The sequence below is a fragment of the Dromaius novaehollandiae genome, chromosome 3 (assembly GCF_036370855.1).
Source record: "Dromaius novaehollandiae isolate bDroNov1 chromosome 3, bDroNov1.hap1, whole genome shotgun sequence".
NCBI classification, from domain to species: Eukaryota; Metazoa; Chordata; class Aves; order Casuariiformes; family Dromaiidae; genus Dromaius; species Dromaius novaehollandiae.
In genome coordinates, this window is record NC_088100.1 from 28,419,330 (window position 1) to 28,446,622 (window position 27,293).

At 37.1% G+C, this 27,293-nt stretch overlaps 1 protein-coding gene across 1 annotated transcript in view; it reads left to right on the plus strand.

Annotated features, from left to right (window-relative positions):
• Positions 1 to 27,293, plus strand: part of PRIM2 (DNA primase subunit 2) — a 110,972-nt gene that overhangs the window by 53,660 nt on the left and 30,019 nt on the right. Inside the window, exons 7-9 of the mRNA XM_026122535.2 lie at positions 1,654 to 1,721; positions 9,599 to 9,671; positions 10,760 to 10,945. Of these exons, the coding sequence (XP_025978320.1) occupies positions 1,654 to 1,721; positions 9,599 to 9,671; positions 10,760 to 10,945 (327 nt within the window). The remainder of the gene's footprint in view (positions 1 to 1,653; positions 1,722 to 9,598; positions 9,672 to 10,759; positions 10,946 to 27,293) is intronic.

A 27,293-nucleotide genomic window follows, 5' to 3' on the forward strand; every position in this document is an offset into this window, starting at 1 on the left:
CACACACTCGTAAAGAATTGAGACAAGTTAATTGAGCCATGATAATCTTGTTCTTAATTGCTGTATATAAAAATATCATTGCTTTCTTGATAACATGTGGAGCTGCTGCTTAACATCAGGCTTGGTGGCAGGCTATCTTTTTTCTTTTTAGGTTTATAGTAAATCTTCAATAATATGCTGTTTCATGTGCTAGTTTCACTTTGGGGGGTGGGGGGGGCCCACAGGCCAATTCTTAAACATCTACCGATGACTTGTCATCCTTTTACCTTCCTTATTATTTGAAATACCCCTGCCAAATCGTAAGTTATTCTGATATTCATACGGTTTCCCAGTCATGACCTCCTTCACACATTCTCAGATCACTACCATCTTAGTGCCCTATGAAAATGTCATTCTATTTATTTGCTATGAGCCAGTAATGTAGCACAGTCCACGCTGGAGACATGGCTGTTGTGTAGAACTCGGGAGAAGAAAAACTCAGCTTCTTGCTCTTACTATTCTACAAGATTGCACAGAAAAGATAACTGAATTCTGTCAAAATTTGAGAAAGTTTTGGAAATTCTGCTCATGTCAAATATATGAAGGTTCTGTTTTGATTTCTCCTGTCCCCTTTTTGGTTTTTCGCTCTTGGCAATCTGAATTGTAGCAGAGGCATCTGGTGGCTCCAGGACTAACCCTAGAATGGAGTTCTAGGGTTAATGTGGTAGTTTTTGGTTTTTAAACAAAACCTAAAGCATTGTCTCAGCCTTCAGTTTACTCATTTATTTTCTTCCTCCTATTGTTAAATATTCTCCCTGTTTTCCCCATTTTAAATGTTGTATGATACTGATAACGTGGTGCTTAGTTTGGCTTAATAAGCTACTTCACACACCACAGCTTTTATTACCTCAGATCTGTTCGAAGATGTCTGCATGGTTTTGTTTGAGGCTTACTCTGCCCAGCCTTCACATCATTACACGATGCATGTAGTAACAGTAGAACTATTATTCTTGTAACTTTTACAAGCAGAAGTTGGTATCTGTGTAGGCATACTAAAATAAATGAGAAATACCTATAGATGAAATTTGCTTATAACCCTTTACTTGGTGTGCCACAGTAGTGTGACATGTACTTGTTGCTTTATAGAATAGTGCATTTTTTTCAAAGAAAAGTGTAACATTTTAAATAGTCATATGAAACAGTTACAAGAAAAAGGTAGCACTTTGCAATGTACAGAGAGGCTTGTCAATATCCAAAGTCATATAGTGCCAAATATTATGTAAATTTATTGTATGTAAATGTAAATATAAGGCTTAATGGACTATATTTACATTGTGCCATTGCTAGTAGGCTGTCTAGGTAGAACATGACATCTAGTTCAAGTATGCTTTGAAAAAAGTAAACAACTTTCTTAAATGCCTTGCTGTTTAATTCATATAACATTTTATATTTAATCAAATTACCTTTTTGCTGTTCCACCTTTTTTGATTTATACATATTTCTGTTAATTTCAGATTCTAAAAGCCTGCACTTATTTTTAATAGAAGAAAGTATGTCTTATCCAATGCTGCATAAAGTATTAACAACATTGAGTGATTTCTTATATCATTCCTGCTGTATGCTAATAATTTTTCTGAAGATAATATTTTATTAATTGAATTTGTTTTCTTCTAGCTGACAGCACGATCACTCCCTTCCATACAGTCTGATGAGAGACTACAGCCTCTGCTTAATCATCTCAGGTAGCATAAACAGAAACCATAAATGTATTCTTTCATACAGATAAAACAATTTTATCAGTTGAATGTTTTAGCTACTTTTTTTTTTTTCAAATGCCTTATCTGTGAGATTGGCTTTGACTGAAAATATGGAAAAAAATTTCTTTCAGTTTAACAGAAACCTTAACTTAAATTACATGAAAAAATAATTAATAGAGCTGGTGTTGTTTTTTCCTGAGAAGTAACAAGAAAATATCTGTAGCTTTTATGAAAACTTTTTTAATATTAAGTGCAAAGTTGATAAGTTGCTTTATGAACCGAACTTAACAGATTCCAAATTACATTACTGAGAATATATGCGTGCCTTATTTCATGTTTTCTTATGCTCTATGCTTTTTCTGGAAAAATTTTCTCCATCCCTGCTGAATGGAGTCCATTTTACTTTTTTAATGGGATTATAGAGAGAGCTAAAAATATGAACCAATAGAGTGCTCTACCACACAGTTGAAAAAGCCTGCCTCTCTCTCAGGAGTGTGTAGTGTATATAAGATCATCTTTGAATATGTTTGGCAATGAAGAGTAAAAAAAAACACTTTTCTAGTATTTTTCAGGTTAAACACAGATTTGAGCTCTTTCTTATATAGGTGATTGTTTTCTACTGCTTTATATTGATTGTGAGAGTTTGCTTTCCAAGGTAGTATCGAGGAAGAAGACCAAACAGCTAAAGAGAGATACTGGTTGAGAATCACAGAATAATTTAGTTTGGAAGGAACCTCTGGAGATGATCATGTCTAACTCTGGCTCAAAGCAGGTCTGGGCAGACTGGGTTGCTCAGGTACTTATCCAGTTGAATTTTGAATGTTTCAGAGGGTAGAAATTTACTTAAACATTGAATGCCAGTAAGGAAAGCACCATTTTATAACACATACAACTGTGCCCTGAAATTGCTGTAATGATATTGAATGAGTTAGAAATGGAAGCAGCAAAACTCCATCAGGACAACAATGCACTTGAACGCAGATCTAATTAATGTGCTGTTTGTCTCCTGTGGTGCTCTACTGCATGACGCAACCATGCCTCAAATGCAGTGTTTTTATTTTGTTTCAAAAACAAATGATCTCTTTACCAGCTTTTGTTTTTTAATACATAGGAGCAGTTTCATGTCTTACTGCTTTTAGTGTAAATCAAAACATGAAAAATAGCTTTTAGTGCATCTCTGGTTATCTGTTTATGGTTAAACTTTAAGAATAGTGAATGAAAATGCATTAAAGCATAACTGTTACATAACTAGTTAGCAAATACTTCTGAATGCAGATCACCTTCCATGTTTTTATTGCCATTCATCATATTGGCATTTTCAAAAATACTCTTCAGTAGCACACATTTTACCATTTGAAGTTAAAGAGCAATTAGGTTAGCTTTTCATAAATCATGTTCTCTGTGAGTAATTACTGAGAAATTTGAATTTTCTTCTGATATGTGCTATGCATCTGTGTAAGCAGAACAGCCTCCATCAAATATTGCAGCAAGCAGTCTTTTCTGTCTTCACTGGTTTATTGTATGGGGAAAGGAAAAGTTGCAAAAAAACTAGTTTTTTTTTTTAACACTATGTACTAAAACTAACAGAGATACTTTATCCTATATTTATGCAAAACTATTTTTTGTATATTCTGATGTTAAATTGGATATGTATTTTAAGCAGCTTGTGATTTGCATTCGTTTTGCTTTTGCAAAAATGGAGGGGCTATTCCCAGGGCATTTTGTCAGCAATCGAAGAAACTATGTAAAAACTTCTACATTGTCTATTTTTAAAGGAGCTTGCAAAGAGGCAAAATACATTAAACCTTATAACTTGCAAAATGTCAAGGGACAGAGAGATGACCAAGTAGGTCTTTTCTGTTATTTCTATGAATCTGATTTGTTTTTACTTCATCCTGCTCATAAAGAAGGAAGGTATTGGTTTTAGGCTTTCCTTTTCTTCTTTGTGTGACGTTTCCTACAGCAGTATTTTATTTTTGGCATATGTCAACAGAGCTTTATCAGGAGAGTGAAAGCTTAGATAGAAAAGTGTGAAAAGAGCATACAGCTGAAGGTTACAGAGCATTGTTTGGTTGTTAATGCATTGCACATTTGTTGGCAGCTGTTCGTATCTGCCTGTGACTTTTAAATTAGCTAGTCTTCAAAAAAGGTCATTTTGCCAACGATTATGTCTGCATAGATATTTTGATCCATGACTGTTTTTTTAATGGGTATAGCATGTATTTTGTATTTGGACTGTTCTAGGCTAAATAGTTATTTTATCTGTGATTTGGATCCTGTTTTAGTCCTATTTTGTTTCACTGGTGATTTTTAATACTAATTGTACTAGACTGAAAAAATAAAGAACAGTTTTAGTGAAAATGTATTTTATTTGATGGAAAATTGTGCTTGGGGATTTCACGTGCTCACAGTAGGCTACAAGAAAACTTAAATTGCTAAAACTTTTGTAATTATATTTTTAGCAAACAATTACAGCTCATCAAGGAAGCTGTGGAAGTATCTGCACAGTGTTAATATTCTAACATAATTTTATAGAAATGGAAACTTTATCCAAATGCATGAGACAAACACCCTTGCCTCAATATTCAAAGGTATTTATCTGGTTTTATGGTGACATTACAATATCATGACATTTTGCTTAAAATCTTAAGCAGGAATTATTTCAAAGATAGACGGAAGTTGTCATATGTATTCCTATCAAAGTACTAGAGGACTGTGCCTGTGCACTGTGCCTCTTTTATCGTGCGCATTTTTTTACTCTTTGTTTCTATTTTTTATTTTCTTTTCTAGAATGCCTGTTTATGCCTTGGTGTTTTGAATACATTCAGTATGTGAAATTACATCTGAGTTCAACTTACACTCAAAAAGAACGCACAAAGAGAGGTGGAAACAAGGACAGGCAGCAAAAGAAGAGTGTGTAAGAATTGCTTGGATACTGAGGGCAGATGGGGCTAAGACTAACTAGAGACATTAAGGATAACGAGAAGGGATTCTACAAGTAGGCTAATTGCATAAGGAAGTTCCAGGAAAAATGTGGGTCCACTGATGGACAGAGAAGTTAGCCTAATGATGGATAATGTGGAAAAGACTGAATCACTCAAGAGGGTTGTGGAGAGAATGGCAGAGCACCAGCACAGGGCTACTAGAGATAGGCACTTTGAGCACCTGAATTGTGAGGAGAGGCTGAGGGAGTTGGCTTTGTATAGTTTGGTGAAGAGGAGGCTTAGGCATGATCAAGAAGCTGCCTACAACTATTTGAAAGGCAAGCATCACAGTATTGGACTTCCTGATGGTGCCAAAGGATATAACAAGTGATAGTGGTCACATATAGCAGCTCGGGAGGTTCAGGTCAGACATAAGGAAAAACTTCTCTGCTAAGAGGATAGTGCAGCAGGTTGTCCAGACATACAGAATCCTTGTTCTTGGAGGTTTCAGGACTCAGCTAGAAATAGCCATGACTGAGCTGACTAGTGTTGGGAGGAGGGGGAACAGGACTAAGTTGTCTTCTGGTGTCCTTTCCAGCCAGCGTTTGTATGATTATATTAACTGTTTTCAAGTGTTAGTCCACAAAGCTGATAAAGAAAACAGCTATTTTGTAAGATCAGATTTTTTTTTTTTAATGGGTATCACAGCACCCATGCATATGTATTCATTCTCATTCTCACTAATGCTCATAAGCATTAAAGCATGTAAAGAAGGATGCACACCTTAATACACTAATGTCACTTCCTATTCTCAACATCTGCAAAGTTCTAACTCTAGTAGATGTCATGCTATACTAAACACATCCATGACTGATACGCTATTTGTGAGAATGATCCTATAGCTGTTTATTTGAAAGACTGAGATCCTATTCTTGGAGATGTGGATATGATGGAGATTTCTTCGTGGTACTAACAATGTGAATGTGTGTATGAACAATCACTGGAGAAGTTATCTTCCAACAACTGGAGCACTTCTGATGAATAATCCATGTTTATCTTGAATTCTGTCTTCCTTCTCTATTTCGCATATATCTTGGTGTATAGAATCCAGCTTTGAAATGGCTATATGCATACCTGTTTGTGGTCATTTGTGTAGACCACTGGGAACAACCTTACTTGGTCAGACCAAAATATATCAACTGTAATATTCTCTTTCCACTGTTGGCTGTGAACACTTGTGGATTGTGAAATATAAGCTTGAGAGTAAGCATATGTCTAGTATTTTCTTCCCCAATACTAGTCTCCTAATGTCCAACTGTTTCCAGCTTCCTTGATTGTTACAGGCACCTTCAAAAGCAGTTTCAGTAGTCAGGACTCTTCACTGGGTCTCCCTTCCATGAGCTGCACTTGTTCAAGAGCTCTGGTTACTGCACATATACTTCATCACTACAAAACTGGCATTTGATAGTCTCACAATTTTATAAGGTCCATATATTTTTTCCATTTATTGGGAGTTCAAATACTCTGGCATGCAGTATTACAGGAACTGTAATTCAGTATTACAGGAAAATGCTGCCATAAAATGATAGTATTGGTTGTGTGTGTGTGTGTTTTTTTTTTTTTCTCTCAGCTTGTTTATCTTGAATACGTGTTTAACTGTATAGATATAAAGCATGGCCATCTTATCATTTTAAAAATGTTCTGGCTTTGTGTCTCTTACTGTTTTAAACAGCTGGGTATTAATCCTGAACTATGAATTATTTTGCAATTCCTTGTTTTTTAATTTTTCTTAGTTTCCAAGGGTAGACACTGAAAGAATAATTGAGATCACACAGTTGTGTTCCACTTTCTATAAACTGTGTAAAATCAAAAAATTATTTGCAAGGTTTTCTTCCTTTGTATTTTCTGGATTCTTTTGATACAAATACTGCATTAGTGGCTTAAATGTCTCCTAGCATTTTTTTACCCAAATCAATGTTACTGCTATTCTGATAGTCTATTGAATATGACCCAAGTAGTTTTTTATTACCATGCCTGTCAGCAAGATTCTGAGAGCATGCCCTCTTTTTAGCAGCAACGTCTGAAGTTTTGTTTTGTTCTCCTATTGTATGGGAAAACTTTTGGGTCCCCTCTGTATGTCTCCCCTTCCCTGGCCAGTCCTTTCTACAGATGCTAGGAAGAAGCGGTTTGCTTTAGCTTAGCCAATTTTTTCAGCACTGGTATGATTCTAATAAATAGCAAAGAGCACAAAGCAAATGATCTAAAGTGATTATAGTAGTTTAAGAGGTTACCAGCACTCATCTTGGAATGCAGTGACTGACTTGAATGGTCAAGGTCTAAGCAACAGGTATTTTTTTGTTCTATTATGTTTAGATTGTAATATCTTTGGGATTGTGATTTTTGTTTTGTTTGTAGTGTGACTAAGTAAAGTGATGCATTTCTACTAGGAAATTTGGATGCTAATTTAGTAGAATCAGTAGTAATAGAAAGGTTCAACTCAAATACTTTTATTTATCCATTGTTGTGGAATGAAAAAATAATTCTCTTAACTACAGTAAGCTTCTCTAATGCTCCAGTGTGTGGCAGAAATAAGACTAATGAACCAGTGAACGCATTTATAATTAAACAAATGATTTGCACTGTGGTAGAATCAACTCTTAACTGTATGGTTTTCACAGTACAGTACTGAAGTATGACAAAATAAACAATAGCAACTAATATCATTGCTAAGCTCAGTTTGTTTTTTCTGGAGTTAATCAGCATATACCTTCATAAAATTTAAGAAGTTACCTTTAAGTTTCTTGCAAAATCCTGCTGCCTCAAAGAAATTTGTCCTTACCCAAACTTTGCAGCTTCACTAGGTTAAAACTGATTTTTGGACCAATGTGCCATATCCAAAGCCTCTGGTTGCTTTGCTTCCTATTAAACTGCCAACTCTTGAGTTTTCTTAGGTTTTGATTTGGATATTTGCCTCTTGAACAATGCTACCCTGCAGATCCTTACTCAAGAAGTCTGTATGCCTGAAAGTGAAAGGGGGGCACCAGATGGCTGTATTTAGTTTGAAATGACTTGAATGACAATGCATGGCTGTCTCTGCGTTATTGTAGAGTTACCTGAACTTAGCTTAAGTAGCATGTGCCACATCCTGTGTTATGTTTGCTAAACAGCTTCTATCAGGAGTTAACTTGTGCCCTTATGTCAGTACTGCAGTAAAAGCCTGCCTTCCCAGCTTTTTTTACTTAATCCTTCCATTAGATATTCATAGTGATATCTCAGTTTAAGAGTTTCCCATTTCAGTGAACTAAAGGCTGATCAGCCTCAGCTTGATCCCTGGAAAGGTGATGGAGGAAATCCTCCTGGAAGCCGTTTCCAAACATATGAAGGACAAGAAGGTGACTGGGAGGGGTCAGCATGGGTTGATGAAGGGGAAGTCATGCTTGACCAACCTGCTAGCCTTCTATGGATGGAATGACTAGCTCAGTGGATGAGGAAAGAGAGCAGTGGCTGTTGTTTATCTAGACTTTAGCAAGGCTTTTGACGCTGTCTCCTGTAATGCCCTCAGCGTCAGACTGATGAAGTTTGGGCTAGAGAAGCGGTCAGTGCTGTGGTCTGAAAACTGGCTGCACTGTCGGGCTCAAAGGGTTGTGACGAGTGTCAGGCGGTCCACCCAGAGGCCCTTCAGTAGTGGAGTACCCCAGGGTTTGTTACTGGGGCCAGTCCTGTTCAAGATCTTCATTGATGACCTGGGCGATGGGGCAGAGTGTACCCCCAGGAAGTTTGCAGCCCACCGGGATCGTGGGCGGTGGTTGCAATGCCAGATGGTTGTGCTGCCATTCAGAGGGCTGTTGAGAGGCTGGAGGAATGGGCAGAGAGGACCGTGCTGAAGTTGAGCAGAGGGAAGTGCCATGTCCTGTGCCAGGGGAGGGGAGTAACCCTGTGCACCAGGACAGGCTGGGGGCTGACCTGGTGGAGAGCAGCTTTGTGGAGAAGAGCGTGGGGGTCGTGGGTGGACCGCAAGCTGGCCATGAGGCAGCCATGTGCCCTGGCAGGGCAAGGAAGGCCGAGAGCCTCCTGGGCAGCCTTAGGCAGAGAGTGTTGCCGGCAGGTCGTGGGAGGTGCTCCTTCCCCTCAAGTCGGCCGTGGTGAGGCCACACTGGGGGTGTTGCGTCCATTGTGGGGCTCCCCAGTGCAGGAGGGGCATGGACACGCTGGAGCGAGTCCTGTGAAGGGCCATGAAGGTGATGCAGTGACTGGAGCACCTGTCATACGAGGAGAGGCTGATAGAGCTGGTACCGTTCATCCTGGAGAGGAGAAGGCTCATGGGGGATCATAGTTGTGTGTATAAAAGCCCGATGGGGAACGACTGAAAAGACTAAGCCTGGCTTTTCTGCGTGGATCCCAGGGAAAGGACAAGAGAGGCAATGGGCACAAACTGAAGCACAGGAAATTCTATCTAACCATGAGAAGGAAACTATTTTATTGTGAGGGTGGTTGAACACTGGAGCATGTTGCCCAGAGAGGTTGTGGAGTGTCCATGCTTGGAGGTATTCAAAACCTGACTGGTGGAGGCCCTGAGCAACCTGTTGTAGGTGAGCCGTCTTTGAGCAGGGACTTTGGACTAGGTGATCAGGAGAGGTCCCTTCCAACCTCGACTGTTCTGCCGGGTTCTGTGATCCTAATTCAGAACGATTCCTCACCCCTCCTTTTGGAGTTAAGGAAGGAAGGGATCCGTTATCATGTTGTCTTCAATGTTGATTTTATAAATCTAAATTATTTACATATCTGTCAAATTGTTTTCTTGTTTGTACCAACATGGAAAATATGTGTAGCCCTTAAAATTGGTGAAATAACTTCTTCCTGAATTTTTAAACTGTTTTAAATTTTTCTGAATGAAGTGGTATGTTTAAATGGTGTTGTACTGTTTGCTTTGTTTTTCAGCCATTCTTACATTGGTCCAGATTACAGTGTACAAAAAAACACTGGAAAAATTTCTCTAGAACACATTGATGCTGTAAGTCATCTGTTTATTGGACTGTATTATGTGGTTATGCCTACCTTTTTAAAATCAAATTCTCTCTCTCAGTACACAGACAACATATAAAACCTTTATTTTCTTTTTTTAAGATTCAGTATTAGTTTTGTGACTGTTAAGAATTACTTGGACGAAATTGTGATAAATAAAGATTAAAATGGAAAAAAAATTAACAAAGTGAATCTAATCAGGGTTTAGAATGGAGCTATAACGAATTGCTTAATTTGCTGCTTAATTTTGTGTGCTTTCATGAATACCTAACGTAATTATAAACAAAGAGTTTAACAAAATATTTTTATTAAATTATTTCGCAACCGTGGTGTTTAATTGATAGTTATTGCTTTGCAATATTTGTCTTTGGGATGTTTTCTGGACTTTTCATTTATAGAAGGGCGTTTTTTGAGCAGGGAAATAAATAAAATTGTAAAACCGCATCAATTATGCAGAGACTATAAAAAACACATTTTGGTTTATCTGAAGTTTAGAAATGGTGCGTTTTGTTAGTGTGTCTTAACTATGACAGTGTCCCTTTGAAAGCGAATTCCATGGCTAAACTTAGCTGTCAAAAATAAAACCCAGATACAAGTAAATTTAAATGATGCATGCTTTCTCTCTGAGATCTTACATTATGGAAAATAATACTCTTCATGGAAAAATTCTGCAATTAATTGCAATGGACTTTACTCCTACTTGTAGTTCTTCAAAGGTGTTAAACATCCCTTCAAATCCACCTTGCTGTTCCAGAAGCTAAAATAAAGAAGCAGCAGTATTGTAATAGAACTGTGGTTATAGCTTTCCTGACAGCAGTTAAAATTTTGTTACTTTGTAGCTGAAGAGATTGTGATATTACCATCTGTGTTACTTTTTTGCATTATTATTAGATGGTTATGGGATTTGATGGCTTAAGGACACACTTGTTACCTTCAATCCAAAGGATCTCTGCACATGCATTTCTCTCCGTCCAGCTGTTGGCATTTTCAGATGCTGCTAATTAGTAATCACAACAAGCATATATCCTACAAGCAAAGTGTACACTATGTCTTAAACAGATGTTTTCCTCTTGACAGCTTTCTGTGAAATCATTCCCTCTTTGCATGCGCCAGTTGCACAAAGCTCTGCGTGAGAATCATCATCTCCGTCATGGAGGCCGTATGCAATATGGGCTGTTCTTAAAAGGCATCGGTTTAACTCTAGAACAGGCACTGGAATTTTGGAAGAAAGAATTTATTAGAGGAAAAGTGGATGCAGACAAGGTAATTCAAGAAACGAATGATACTAAATATATGAATTTGAGGCTGTATTTAATGAGTACTTTGTGCTACATATATGTATAGATGCTTGTTAAAATAGATACCTGTGCAAAAGGCACACTAATGTCTTTTTTTCCCCCCCTCTCATTTGGTTATGATTTTATTCATTTTATTTGTCATTCTCCTGAAGTATGGGAACTCAAATCAAGTCATAAAACCAGAGGCTTTTTAGAGATGAGAACTAGAAAAATGCAATGCTTTACAAAGGCTTCAAGGAAGGACTTGAAGAAAGGCAGTAACTGTAATTTTGCAGCTGGATACTAGTTAATTTGTAGCTGCATTCAGGAAAATGCAGATATTTTTTTCAGTTGCAATTTCCTATATTTAAACAAGAACAAGAACAAGCTATCAGAAACTAATAAAATGTAAATGTATATGTGTGTGTGTATATTATATATATTTTATTATGTCTGTTTAAAAAGATTGTCAACAGGCCCAACTCAGTCTGCTTGTGCCTTGATACAAGGGCCTAGCTGTATGCAAATAGATCAGGACAGGTGCATGCCTTGGATCCTATTTTCAGTTACAGGCTTAAGATTTTTTTTCCCCCTGCAGCATCCCTGTTTTATGCACTGCATAGACATAGACAGGCCTCTAGAAATAAATTACAGTTTTATAGTTGAAGTTGTATGACCCTGTCCTGATTAGCTGTGAAATTTAGAAAGCATTTTGTGAATGAAGCAAAGGATCGTAGTGATGGCATTTTTCACACAGAGGTCACTATTTCTATATAATTTTCATATTTCTTCTGATTTTCTAGATAAGCAACTTCAGTCTCTTGGGGGGGAGGGGAGAAGGCTCACTTCTCACACCTATAGGTCAGGTCAGTGGTCTGTGTTTTTCACAGTAGAAAGTTATATAATGTATACTGTCCTGAAAAGTTAAGATGAACACAATACTTACTGGTGCTATCTTCTTTTGATATTTTTATTTTCTGAATCTCATGCCATTGTTCCTCTTCTGTAGAATGGGGATAATTATACTGTCTTGTCTTATTAGAGCACTGTGAAGATGTGTGCATGATACTTGGTAAAGGCTAAGGTTAACTATTCAATACTGACTGCTGTGTGCAAAGAGGGAGATTTCGATTTGCTACGAATGGTTATGGTTTCCAGATTCATGTTCTGTCTTTAGTGGCAGTAACATTTATATCAGTTGTCAATTCTAAGACTTTTTGACACACAATTTCAATCTCATGTCCAGCACCAGTGATGCGCTGGAGTGCACACTGCAAGACTAAGCATAAACACAAGGAAAACTTGCTCCAAAATGAATATTCTCTGTGCTCTAAAGCACTGATGTAGGCATACCCTGTGACTCCATGATAAAAACACTGTAGAAAAGTTTGCAAGAAACAGTTTTGTCTTCAGAGAGGAATTTGCAAGTATATTTTAAATAAAGTGTGAAGCTGTATATTCAATGATAAAAATGACGAGTAGGGCTCACAAAGAATGCACTGAAACTGGTAGTGATCTCTGTGTGGAGTAAGTGATGGTGTGGTGTGTGCTCACAACAGAGGCACATGCAGAGTGCAAAGTAAAATGTGTTTTTGCTTGAAGCACCATAATTAAAATTACTCTGCAAATTGCTAGGCTAAGAATGCATAAATGGTAAATTGTTGTTCAGATGATAGGATCAACTGTCAAGTGGTGGTAAATGTGTTACTTCTGAATGATTGTACCAATTGGCTTCATAACCTCAGTGTAATTTTAAGATAAGGTTTGTTTTTGTTTCTATAAAAATGTAATCCTACACTAAGCCAAAATATTAAATACCTTATTCTTTGACCTTCTGTTGCTTAAGAAAAAAAAAAAAAAAAAAAGCAAGGAAAAGCCTGCCATGTATTTTTTAGATATTTGAAACAAAAAAAAATCTAAAGAGTAAGATGAACCAATAGCAAGACAAATAATTACAGCATACTTCTAAAATGCTCTGAGAATTGAAAATGAAATCCACTTCTGTAGTAGAAATCATTGTTACTTGTCTGTAATTGTTTTCAGATCTATTCATATGATTAGTTTGTGAATATGAAATCAAAGACTTGAAGTGTTTAGAACAAAGGAAAGAATGAAAGCGAAATCACTTTCTTTAAGGCATCTTTCAATTTTTTCTTTAGCTAATAGTCTGGAATCAAAGTTCTGATACAGATGAATGGTTTTTAAGTAATGCAACCCATCGCTTTCTGCTTTCCTTTGTTGCATACATCCTTGTTGTGAAATATATTCTTGCTTTTAGCGATATTTGATGCACTGTTGTATGGAAATGTGCTCTTCTAGTACTTTGACTATTTACTACTTTTTACAGAAGTGACAGTTGCTAGTTTAGCACTTAGTTGAAAAACCATTCCTTTGATACTGCTTATACAACAATGAATTTTTGTCAAATATGATACTAAAATATATCCAAACACTGTGCAAGAGACTAATAAATCTCCAAATATATTTTAAGGTATTAATTGTTACTATATTAACAGTTCACACTTTTAATTATCCTGATGATAACTGTAGCATCTCTTCTGTAAATGATCTCATCTGTTGTTATTCCTGCTCAGTTTGTAGAGTTAGTATCTGGGTTGGTCTGAGTGTGAAAAGCCTGTCTTCCTCAGAACAGCATTCCTGTCCGTGTGATGTGACTGAGAGCAAGATTGGGTCTTCAGCTCCTGCGTTCTGGAACTCTGTCTCCTGGGGGATGAGATGGTAGCATTCTTGCTTGGGATGTCTCTTTCTCTTCCAGACTTAATGTTCCAGATCAGCTTCCTCCAGTTTCATATGGTTTGTTTTCTGTAGCAGTCAGTCACAACAGGCAATAAGCTGTTTTTTCTCCAGCCGTCAGCTATTTCTGTCTGAGGTGTGCCTCTTCATCCCTTCCTGCTAGTGAAGATCCTCATGACAGACATTTTTCTGGGAGAAAAAAGGGGAAGGCTCAGACTTAGCCTTGCTCAGGGTCATTATAAAGGGTTTGATTCTTTACTAATGAGCTTCAGGTGATTATTAATATAGCCTAGATATTTCTTCCGCACATCATGATTGTGCATGAGACTGTCAGACAGCTTGCGACCAGGAGAAACTTATGTCTCCTACTCTGTTAAGAAATGATGAAGCTTTGGGATGAAGATATATCCTGGATGAGATTAGTTTTAGTGATTCGATTTCCTGGCTCTTTTAGTTCTTTTGGAGATGTTCCTCGGAGGTCTTTGAATCCGGATTCAAGAGTGAGACTTTACCTTGATTAGAAGCAGTTGGTGGTGAATGTTTCTACCAGGACCAGCCAGAAATGCTACAAGGTGGTTCTTGAAGGTAGACTTTGGTCAGTGATCCCCTTTGAATTTACTTTTCTTACCTATGTAAAAAGCCTGCTATATACATTTGACAGAATGGTTGAGACTGGAAGGGACCTTTAGAGATCATGTAGTCCCACCCCCCTGCTCAAGCAGGATCACCAAGAGCAGGCTGCCCAGGACCCTGTCTGGATGGCTTCTGAATATCTCCAAGGATGCAAACTCCACAATCTCTCTGGGCAACCTGTTCCAGTGCTCAGTCACCCTCACAGTAAAGAAGCTTTTCCTCATGTTCAGACAGAATTTCCTGTGTTTCATTTTGTGCCCGTTGCCTCTCTTCCTATCGCTGGGCACCACTGAAAAGAGTCTGGCCCCATCCTCTTGACGCCCTCCCTGTTTATTTGCATTGATAAGATCCTCCCTGTCAGTCTTCTCTTCCCCAAGCTGAAGAGTCCCAGCTCTCTCAGCCTTTCCTCACATGAGATGCTCCAGGCCCTTCATCTTAGAAGCCCTTCGCTGGACTCGCTCTGGTCTCTCTCTTATACCAGGCAGCCCAGCACTGGACACAGCACTCCAGATGTGGCCTCACCAGGGCTGAGTAGAGGGGAAAAAGAGTTCTGCTTCCCCTGTTTTCAAAGTGAAGAGAGTTTCTGGTTCTCAGTTTGGTTTGCTTCTGTAGTAGGGTGATTCTCCTCAGTATCATATTGGTATTCGTTAGACAGATCTGTGAAGTGGACTAGATTCTTAGCATGTGTGTCCACCCTATCTTTCCAGTGCTTGAACCCCATCTGTTTTGGGATATCTTTTGCAATCAAAGAATGCAAGGCTTTACTGAAGTTTTGTAAATCTGTTTTGCTGACTTTCTGATTCACTGTCTTCCCACTGATTTGACTTCTGTGTTTTTGGTCTACCACAGTCACTGTATTTGAAGAAGTCCTTTTCAGTTGTAACTTCTGGTTCATGAAATGGTTTCCAAATGGGATTTGAATCTGCTCATGGGTTGTTTCTTTAGGCTCTGGATGCATGCTTCTCTTTGTCTGTGAAGGCGGTGTTTGTTGAGAGTAGAAGATAATCATCCTTTAAGACTTGCCCCCATATACTCTCTTACTCAGATACATGTTTTCCTTCTTGAAACCCTCTATTTTTGCCAAGTTTGGGGCCAGTGTCCTATCTCAGCCATGATCTTAGTTTCTCAGTACTCTTTTCAAATCCTGTGCTTGTAGAGTTGCAAGTGGTTTTTGCAAGTCTGGAGGTGAGGAGGGCTCTTTCCTTTTACATAAAAATCTGTTTGTCATGCTACCTGAGTTCTTCCTAAAGTAGTTATTTAGACATCTACAGTCCATTTTGGATCTAACACTCAATACTCAGTATTGTAATGGATTAAATTAATAAAACTGAGCAGTCTTCCATATTGTACTAAACTGTGGAATTAGATGGACATAAATATTCTGCTGTTTGTTAGAAGCAATGTTTGAAAGTTTATGAGCCCCTGACAAGTTAAAGAATATTCTGCTTAAGGAATGTGAAGAATGTTATATTCTTTTTTTGTCAGTGTCATAATAAAACATTGAGTTTTATTGGTTTTATTTATTTTTTTTAGCATTTATATATTGGATACACTCACTTTTGAGTAACAAGAATATTTTCCGTACCAGAAACTTAATATGGCTCCAGAGTCGGACAGTTTTTATACTTAGTGCTGATACAGATTATGCCTTCAGTGAAACCTATTTGTAAAACTTCTCCACGTTAATCCCTCATAACTATGAATAGATTATTCAAAACTGTACTTGGCTATTTCAAAGTTTGCTGGCTGCAGAACAGTATATGGGCAGAAGATGAAACCATGTAGGAGAATGTCCTTACAGCTGTGAGTTGAGTAGCTCTATTCATACTAATCTTGGATTGTTTTATATGCCATAATTGCATGGTAGTGCTAACTTTATAGGCCATGCTTAAATTTTGTTTGTGATTTGGATCAGTTTAAAAAAAAGTATATTAAAAAAAAAAGTGTCCTGAACATCAGTGAAATGTAGGTTTAGGTATTTTGAATGACTAAGTCTATCCTTTAATTATTCCAGGTATAGTAAAATCAGTATGATCTGCAAATAAACTGCTGCTACAGGGGGACCAAGAGAGGCTGGGGGCATGGGTTGATGGAACACTATGAAATTCAACAAGGACAGACGAAGTCCTGCCCACGGGGATGAGCACTTTGCAACAGTACAGCCTGGGGCCCGTCTGCACGGCCAGTAGATAGAGGGAAGGGATTACCTCCAACTACTTGGCGCTTGTTAGACCACGTCTAGAATGCTGTGTTCAGTTTTGAGGGTTGCCCCCATCCCAAATACAAGATGTTGATAAGCTGGAGCAGGTTCAGCAGAGAGCTACTAAGACGGTCAGGGGACTGGAGCACTTGCCCCATGAGGAGAGGCTGAGAGAGCTGGGATTGTGCAGCCTGGGGAAGGGATGGCTTTGCTAACAGCAGCCCTCCAGTGCCGCTAGGGAGGTTTCTAAGGGAGGTTATTAAGAAGGCAGAGCCAGGGTCCTTACAGCGGTGCATGATAGGAGGACAAGAGATAGTAGGCATAAATTGAAACATAGCGAAAGACTTAGTGATAGACATGGTGAAAAACTTTTCACCATGAGGATAGTACAGCAGTGGAGCAGGTTGCCCAGAGAAATTGTGTAATCTCTATCCTTGGAGGCTTTCAGTACCTGACTGGAAAAAAGCTGAGTGACCTGGTCTGATCCCTTGGCTGGCCCTGCTTTGGGCAGGAGGTTGGACTGGAATAACCTCTTGAGATCCCTTCCAACCTGAACTTTCCTATGATTCTGTTTGCCCTGAAAAAAAGTAAAAAAATTTTTTTTTTTTTTTTTTTGTGTGAGGGCCAGCCACTAGAGGGAGACAGGATCATAAGGAATAAACCAATATACTGTATAGGCATAAATAAGAAATGCTTATGCTGTAATGTTTTGTAGATCTGTGCATCTATAATATAAAAGCAAATCATATTTTTAAATGAAAATCAAAATAGATACTAGATAATCTGCTTAGTAGTGCTTTTAAGCATGCATGGCTCTCCCCAGTGTGATTTATAACAAACAGAATGAAGTGATGGTCTTAAAACAACAGCCACCTTCTTAAATCCCCAGGAATATTTTCCGTATCAGTCAGTTGATTACATTTCATTTTGGTATTTTATTTCCTCATTTGTTTGAGATTTGAGGTTGAATTTTTTTATTTTTTATTTTTAACTTAACCCTTTTATTTTGGATAATGGTGCCTGCTATTTTGGGAACATGTTTTGATTCATAAATCAGAATGGATTCTTTATTTCATCACACAATTAGAATTCTCTAATTGGGTATCATTTGCTGCTTTTATCCTTGAATTATTTAAACTTTACAAATCTGCCAAAACCTAGTGACATGTTGAACAGCAAGCCACAATATTTGGCATCTGAAAGATAAAAATATAAATATAATTGAAAATCCTCTATATGGATTAAAATCTTATCTTTTTAATTTACAGTACTACTGTAATGCAGATAGATGGCTAAGTTCAAATTCTCCTGAGATGTATGAAGGACTTCAGGAAAATGTTTGCTCTCATTTAGCATTTGAAAAACATAAAAATGCTGCATGTGTTACCTGTAAAATATTATCCCCATGAAATCTGTGGAAACTGGAACAGTACTTCATGGTAACAAAGTATTGATATTAGTTAAGCAGATTGTCCTTGCTTTCGTGGGTTATCGGGGGACTAGATAGTCAAGTTTTTGATTGAATTATGTTGTTGGGTAAAACTCACCATAAAATGGAATAGAATTTTTTTTCTTCCACAAGTGATTGCTAAAATTAGCTTCAGCAGAAGCATTTATTATCTGTATTCTTCTCTCATTATTTGAAAATTATAATTTCATATTATTTGGAAATTATTATTTCATACTCCACTTGTAGTTAGATAGAGCATGTGAGTTTTAGAATTTTGGGTAAATCATTTTTATTCTGTTTTGGCAAAAATGACATTCTAGTCATAACATTTCTTGTTGAATGGCCACACTTACGTAATATGTGTGAGCATAAGAAAAGTCAAAATACTTCTGATATTTTTCCAAATGCTTTTTGTATTCTACGAAGTGGGCTTTTGAAGTTGCTTTAATAACAGGCTAAAGATAATTTAATTGTCAGAAGAAACAAGAAAATGCGTTTTCATATAAATTTTGTGTTTATTTTGATTTCCAAACTTAATATTAAGTTTGCATTAGACCTACTCTCTAAATGCAAGTTTAAAGAAAAAGAAAAAAGTAATGCAGAGTAGTTACAGGGGGTTTTAAGGCAGTAGGTGGTCCAAGTGTATCTTGAACATGCAGGCTTGTAGTAAAAATGAATATTTAATTTCAATTTCACTTCCAAAGGTTGAAGAAAAGGACTTTCAGACTTAGGTTATTCCTGAGTTCTTCTATGCTTCTGTTGTTCCCCTCCCACCCCCCCTTTATTTAAGTGTAGCCTTCTGTGACACTCTTTTGAATGCCCAGGTCTAAGAACTAAGAATATTCTTGCAAAATTGTGAGTGGACCATGATGCGTGTTGACCTGGGCTGAACAAGGTTTGGGTGCAGCAGTGATATGTCGAACACCAAACTAAAAAATGTCCATAGTCTGAAATTTGTAGTCATGTTTTCCAGCAATCAGCTTCAAGGTAGTGAATCAGTTATCAAGTGATCTGTTCTGTTCATGTAAGTTACCTAGTATCTTTTCTGCATATAACTGAAGCCTGGAGATTAACAGATGCATTTGTCAAATGGGATATTATTATCACTGAAGGTCTGAAACTCATATGGAGAGATATAGTTGCTGAGATTGATTAGCTGGTTTGATTTCAGAGAGCTGAAAAGGATAAACTCTTGGGTTTGTTTTGTAATTTAATAAACAGAGGAGGTGTCGTGAGTGAATTTAGTCAAAATTTGTATTACTAGGTATGGGAATTGAAAGTGTGACTTGAAACCATAAATGCTCTCTGAATCCAGCTGAGTTAGTACAGTGTTGGCTGTTGCTGGAAAAGGATTTTTTGTGTTTTCTTTTGGTTCTGGTGGTTTGATAATAAGAAACAGTGAGGAGTTTGACTCAAGTAAATGAAAATCTTGAGAATTTATGTTGTGCACAGCTATGGCTTCTCATTCCATACAAACAGTTAGAACACAAACCTGAGCTTGAAAATGAGGAATTTCTTGCAGACCTCTGTGGTCTGGCCTTGGAGTCTTGTCTAAGGAATCATAATATCATTTATTTATATTTATCATTTTATATTATCGTTTATTGTATATTTGTCTGGTTGGAAAATAAGTTTCAGTTGCCATTAAGATTTGGTTGTTTTTGGCAATAAGCATATCATGAGGAATGTGTGGTAAATCTATTTAAGCTTGTAGATTCTTGCTATCATATTCTCATTTTGATTTGAAGCTGTATTGTATAGATGCGACTTTCTCGTTGTCCTGTCCTGCAAGCGTTCATTTCTGCGTTCAGGCTTCTGCTCCATTCTCTCGTGGAGCGCTTCAGCCTTGTCAAACGCTCAGTTGAGCACTGTTTGCAAATTTGTGGCATTTTAGTCCACATGGTTTGATTTCTTCTGCTTACCTTGCATACCTATTGACCAAAACAGTAGGAAGAGGTCTGTGATGGATTCTAGAAGACGGCTGAGAAAGCTTGCACACGGGGCTTGTGTTTGGTTGTATCCTAAGCAGTATGAGCAAAATACTGATGGTATCAAGTGCTGTAGAGAATATCAGCAATGGTCATAAACATGCAACCTTGGCTTGTGGCTGAAAGGAATTCACTGTCCCTTGTCAGTATTATTTCTGTTCAGAGTTGCGGACATCATTCTGGGAAGGCTCCAGAATATTAGCCTCAGCTAGTTAGAGCTATGGATAGCTGTTTGCTTCCTATTTAATTAAGCATTATGAGATCAAATCAAAATAATTTGAAGTTGTGTGCATCAGTTGGTGATTCTTGGTAGGACTTGGATTTAAAAAGTGGCATAGAATTGCCCTTGTTGAAACAACATGCCATGTTGTGTTTATGGACGTTTCTGCATTCTTAATAAACCTATGATTAATAATACAAATGTTGCAGAACAGTTGATGCTGTTTCTAATTTCCTGACAAATAGGAAATCCTGACTTTGCTGCAAAGGGTTTTAGCAGTAATAATCTACATTGGTCAAAATACTCATGCAAGTACATGCAAATTTGTAGGTATTGCTGCTCAGGTCTCTCTATTAGAGCACTAACATATGTGTTCTGTGGTTGTTTCTCTCTTAGCCTCCCCCTCCCCCCAAATTAGGCCACTAAATGAAGCACATCTTGGCTCCAGTTGATATAGAAGATGATGAGAAATCAGAATTGAATACAAGATAGAGGCCTATATAGCTTCTTTGTGATACGTGATAGGAATCTCCTACTGCTTATTTCAGTAAAGCCAGCTGAAAGTGATCACTTTCACTGTTTCTGCCCAGCTATAATGTATATAATCATCACTGAAATGTTACTATTAGCCTATAACCTACAACATATATAACCTGTACATGATCTAACTGTATTCAGAAGTCTTTAAAACTAGAGTAAGAATAATAATATGGGATAAGTGATAAATAGTGTCATGATATTGAATTCAACCAGTTAATTTGGCTGTTATCTAAATGGGCAGGTAGAATATTCAGTTGCAAAGGGAGAAAAAAACCCCAGTGAATTAATAAATCCTTTTAGTAGCTATTAACAGTTATTGGTATTTCCAAGATTAGCTACGTTCATCTTTTTTTTCTGATGGTAAACATTGCATCAGTTCCCTCTACCTCTTCTTGGGGTGAGATAGGAGAAGAACAGTGGAAGCTGCAGATTTTTTTTCTGTGTTAGAATTTTGTTTTGCCTACCACATATTTGGAGTTCTGAACTCTAAAAGGAATAAAACCAAACCAAAACCTTGCGTTTTTGGTTTGGAACCCTTTTGCTTGTAAGAGTGCATTTACACTAAAGTAATATTGACTGACCTTGTAAACTTGAAGCCATAACTGTTTTTTGGTAAAGTTAAGGGATACTAGAGAAAGAGTGTCTTTAGGACATAATTATGTAGACTTAAGAGTGATGTAGCTTTAATTATGCCCTGTAGCTAAGGTAGATGTATATTAAACTCAATCATGCCTCTGTGCATTTCCCTCTGAAACTGTCTTTCTTGAGCTGTAAATTACTGATCAGCATATTAGTGCACCCTAGGGTTATCAAAAACTTACTGAATATAGACAAGAATCTGTTTGACTATTTGTCATTTTATACTTAAATTTTTTTTTCAGAAGGTGGTATTTTTTGTGATAGAAACTTTGTTTTGAAGAATCCTTATATTTAAAAAACGTAATTTCTGTGTAACAGAGCGTAAGTCTTAAGGCAGAATTTCTTGAATGAAATGGAGCTGAAATAAAATACCCCATATATATATATGGGGTATTTTATACCACACACAAACACATACACATATATGTGTGTGTGTGTATATATATATAAAAATAAATGTGTATTTTTGTTTCATGGGTATTAGTCAAGACCATCACTGAAAGTAATATACCAGGAAAGCATAAAACTTTTTTTACTCTGTCATATAGTTGGAGGTTAATGTGTTGGACACACAAATCTTAAGAATCAGGGTAATAAGCACTATGATAAGAATGTGTGCTCTTTTATTCTAAATGCATTCCCCTGGTCAGTTGCTACAAGACTTCTCAATTATTTTCTTTTAAAGCTGAAATACTCTGAACCTTGTTGTCAGGCCAAAGCTATGGTGACATATTTCTATGGTTATTCACCTTAAACTACTTTAATTTTTCATTTTTTAAAACTTGTTAAAATATATCTCTTTGTACTTTTTATATTTGGTTTTCATCATTCGACTTGCATTATAAATGAAAACTTGAGACTGTCTTTCAGCCTATGGCATTTCTTAGGGGCAGAGAAGAGCTCTAACTCACATAATCTCCTCTATCCCAGGACATTAATTATAGTTTTGGTGTGACTTAAGTATTTTTACCTGTACTGGCTACCGTAAAAAGTTAAGGGGATCTGTTTTCACATTTCTTATATATTAGGCACCAAAATCTGTATTTAGTAGTCGATCTTGCAGTGACAAGAATGAAAGCAATAAATGTCTCCAGTACTAAAATTAATTTAGGTCATGAATCTCGTCTCTTACAGCATGTTTTATTTCCAGCAAATGCACGTTTTTCCAACAGTTCTTTCCATACTGTAGTATTTTTTTTAAAACTGTATGTATAAAAGTGGCTGTCAAAACTAGACCTTTAGTTTTCTAAGATTCCTTTTTGTACTCTTGAACCGCTTGTCAGACTTGCACTTTATTATCACTGTAGAAAGACTGTATACTTGCAAGAAGAGGTTTCTATTTTATTAGCCATCACAGTAGCGGCAAGCCATCAAGTCAGTGACATTTTAAGAAAAGTAACGGAAAAGCTTGTCTGTGAGGGTGCCCAATTTCTAAATTCAATGATTATTGTGAAGCAGCTGAGTATCACTAACTATGGACCTCAGATTGTTGTCTTGAATACCTTCCTAACAATACAGCTCTGTCATTATAGTTATTTACTGAAAATACCTTCTTTACCTTCTCCCCCAGCAATGTATTCAAGCTCTATGAATATTAACTGCAAGTTCTAAGACAGAGATTAACTGTTTTCAAGGTATAGTTCTATAAATCCATGTATCTTGATTGCCTTGCAGAATTAACTGAATGACATAGGTGGTCTTTCAGTTGTGTTCTTACCCTTTTTGAATAGAAAAATATTGGCTTTAGTAGATTTGGTAGATCAAAATTTACTAATCTTGATATAATAGTTTGAAAGAATATTAAAATAAAGGTAGTGAAATGTGCTTTTAGAATTATTTTATTAAATATTCAGATTAGCTGTAATCATATAAACAGACTTCAAAAAAGAAAACTAAAATCTTGTGTACTTTGTCTTCTCTTTTGAAAAGTCTGGTTAATTGTTTAACATCACATTACTGTCATATTCCATATGCCTATATTCAGCCAGCAAATTGTGGCTATGTTTCATATTCCATCATCCAGAAAAGCAGCCTATTGTATCAAATGTACACTCTGCTGATATGCCACATAGGCTATGCTGTAAATATGAAAGTATTTTTACTTTCAGAATTGATTGAACATTCTACTGCATGTCTTTGAAATCTATTGAATCTCATGAATGGAGACAAGACAGTTCTTTTATAAGTTACCAAAGCTATGCACAATTTCTGTTTCAGAAATTTAATATATTGATCTGGGAAAGCTAAATTACTGTGATATATTTTAAGTATTGCAACATTAGAGAAGTTGTGATTTTTTTGAAAAGTTAGGTACTGATTTTTATATTGAAATCTACAATGTTATTTAGCTGAGAAACTGATTTCTGTGCATAATGTGGTATATTCTGAGCTTTTCCTGCTCTCTGTGTCTCTTTTTAAGTCCACTTACACAGGAAGAAAAGCAAAATCTTTCCCTCAAACCTGTCTTTCCCCTGCTGTGTACAGGGGAGCAGAAGTTAGTGGTGTTTATGCTGTGAAAAAGAACTCTACAGTGTGGTTTCCTCCTAAAGGAACAGATGGGATTGACAGTTGTTCTGTTTGTCTTGTATAAAACCGAAAGTATGTAGGTAACACAGTTGTCCAGAAGCAAGTCAGATTATTTGAACATCCTGCCCCTTCTCTCCAGGATTTTACCTTCTATAGATGTCAGAAAATCACCGTGAATGACTTACAAAGCAAGTTACGTTATTTAAATTCCAAACTTTTCTTTTTTCCTTCCAGTAGTGGAAGGAAATGCTGGTAAATGCTGGTGCAGTACAACTCTTTTGAGTTGCTCCCTGTTGGAAATTTGTATGTGAACTATAAACTGAAGGAAGAAAGAGCACTTACCGGTAACTGGTGGTTTTGGAGATATCCAGTCTGCATCTACACAAATTTTTGCTTTGCAGTCATCTTGGTTTCCTCTTAGCTGCAAAAAGGAGATCGTAAAGATCCTTCACTCAGATAGAGAGGAGAAGGACTTGCAGACTTTGTCTGTACAGAAAATGGTGAAAGCTTACATCTCTTTGGGTACTGTGAAGGAAAAATTTCCCAGCATCAAATTTCAGGGGTATATAGATGCATAGGACATAAGAGTGGCAGTTATTGATAAGTAATCTTTTTCCTAACACTTTCTTGATCTTGACATCCCACTGTCTGCTCTTGCGTTATAACACATTTAATATGTCTTGCCCTATCAACAGTATAAATTATGTGCACTTTATCTTTAGTTTTTTTGCTGTAAATACCGATTAGGGTATGTGTTACAGTTTAACAGATCATGAACTACATGAGACCGTTAATGCGAGACATGTTTATTACAGTGCTTGAAAGAGAACTGTAGAATATCATATGATAGCCTATTCTTTAGAGACCAGGACAGCAGCTTGGATAAACAGTAGAAATTTAATTTTCAGATCTTGCAGGGAACCCTGGTCAGTTTTCATCCATATTCTCCTGACACTTGTTTTATGTGCTAGTGATATACACATAGTATGACTTCTCCCAAATCTAGTAACCCCAAAATATAGTGATGCTACCACATAGTGAGGTGTGATTACACTCCTTGTACAAGGAGCCAGAAGGCTCTTGAGAGTGGGGTTTTTTGCTTCTTTTCTGTCACTTGTGTTGTCTTAGTGAAATTCTGGTAAGCAGGTACAGAAAGTTTAGAGCTTTGGGGAAGATTAAAATGGAAGAGCAGTCTGAAGCTGAATAAGGAGGTGGAGGCAGAGCTCTATGCCTGTTTGAAATAGTGGCCAGAGCTTTCGTTTGCTACAATACTTCTAAATTTAATGTTTTTGCAAATGTGTCAGTTTGAGGCTTACTGAATTTCTTTTCTGGTTGGTATACGTGTTCTTTACACTAGGATCCTAAGTTCCCATTATGATCAATGGAGATGTAGTCAATACAGTCAATAGTGTCTAGATAATGATTTGTTTAATGAGCTACTCAGTGCCTACTTTAGGGTAAATTGAATTGCCCCCCAGGCTCCACTGATTGCATTGATCTCCATTGACAATAATGGGGCATGTCTAGATTTAGATGTCTGGAGCTGAATCCCATTCTTATAGATGCACAGAGTCGGTTGCTCTTCTGTTTAACTTCCTTAGTCTTTTTTGGCTGTATTACATGCCAAATTTCTGTCTAATTTGCTATCTGTAAAAATTCTTAAAGCTCTTTCAGTGATAATGCTTCCTGTGTTCTCCTCTGCCATTAACTGTTTTGGGGACAATTATTTTCTAAGTGCCACTTTTGATAAAATTAATATTGTAGTTAATTTACAACTTACCTTCTATTGAAACATATACTTCTGAATTATATCAGCTAACTTTTCTGAATACTGAAATGTGAAAAACACTGACTGAAAAAAACATCAGTTGGAAAATTGGTGAATGGCATGATGTGTTTGTAAATCGTGGAGCACTGGAAGCATGTGTGTCTTCCTAATTGTATGGATTTCCTTGTTTTAGATCTTTGACTCATTTTTGTCTAGAAGACTAACACAAAAACAGTGACTTTTGGCAGTATCACCCCAAAACCAGCTCCAAATGGATTTCTTTTGATATGTAATGATTGCAGATCTCTCAAAGGGATGCGCAGTGTGTTAGAGGAGGTTGTGGAAGAACTGCGTTGTTAGGTGCTACCCTCCAGGTGTTCATTCAATGGTGTTAGGAAGAAAGATCTCAAGGTCCCCTCACCAATGGCAGGGAAGACATGCCAGCACCCTCTTGACCACAGAGGCAAGTCAGATGTGAGTACAATGGAAACAGTGAATTTGCTGTCCTGCTACAAACTGCTGATCAGTCAAGGGCTGGTTGACATGAAGCCCTGAAGAGCACTGATCACATGATTTGCAACCCTTTATATTCCTTTTCCCCCCCGCTTTCCTCCTCCCAGCTGCTCCCCTTTTACCAGTTTCATCCCTTCCCAAACAAACAACCTGTGCCTAGTTACTTTGGTCCCAGTTTTGCTAAATCTGTACCAAAATCTGGTATTTCTGATATGGTTACGTAGATACTGTTGGCCCTGTGAGATTCTGTTTCGCCAAAGGTCCCCAATGCTCCCCTTCAATTATCAGTGAGGCTATTTCTCACATAACTCCCCCTTAAACAACCTTTTGGTTGGTGAAATCTGACCATTCCTCACAGTGCTGTGAGATTTGTTAGCTTCTCACTGTTCTTTTTGTTATATCCAGCAATTTTCTCATGTTGTGTCCAGTAGTTTCTCTTGTCCTTTTGGATGGCTTAGCCTTGGGATGGGGCACAGTTGTCTTCCTGCAGCCCCTTGCAGTATCTAGGAAGGAAAGACCTATCTTTGTTCTGTACTGTGGTAGTTTGATAGCTATCTAGCAAATGTATTATTTGGACAAACCCTAGCAGATTTAGACACTATGGGAAAATAATAACCACTTTCCCAGCTAATATCACTTTTCGTTACTTTCAAAATAGGGAAGAACCCAAATCTCAGAATAATCTTGGAAGCAGCTGATCTGTGGACTGAAATGTCTGCAGCTCTAGCAGTGTCTTGGGACAGGGTTATCAGGTGCTGAATTAATAACCACATAAAAACCTGGTTAGAAATGTACAGGTGTAAACATACAATGTGTGTTAACTTTCTGTCTGAGGCAGAGATACAGATCTTACATAGGAAATTAGATATTGGATTATTATTTCATCTTCATTTTAAACTTTACTGAATGACTGCGTTATGGAGTAAATATTTAGTAAAAGGTTCAAGATTCTTCTCTAAGATTATAAAGAATTTTCTTAAGAGTTCCTTAAAAGCACAGGAAATGGTGTACAGAAATCTGTTGAAAACAAAAAATGCTCACAATAATCAAGTGTTTATTGAGTGTTATTTGAAGGAAAGCACCAATCTATTTTTAGTTACCAT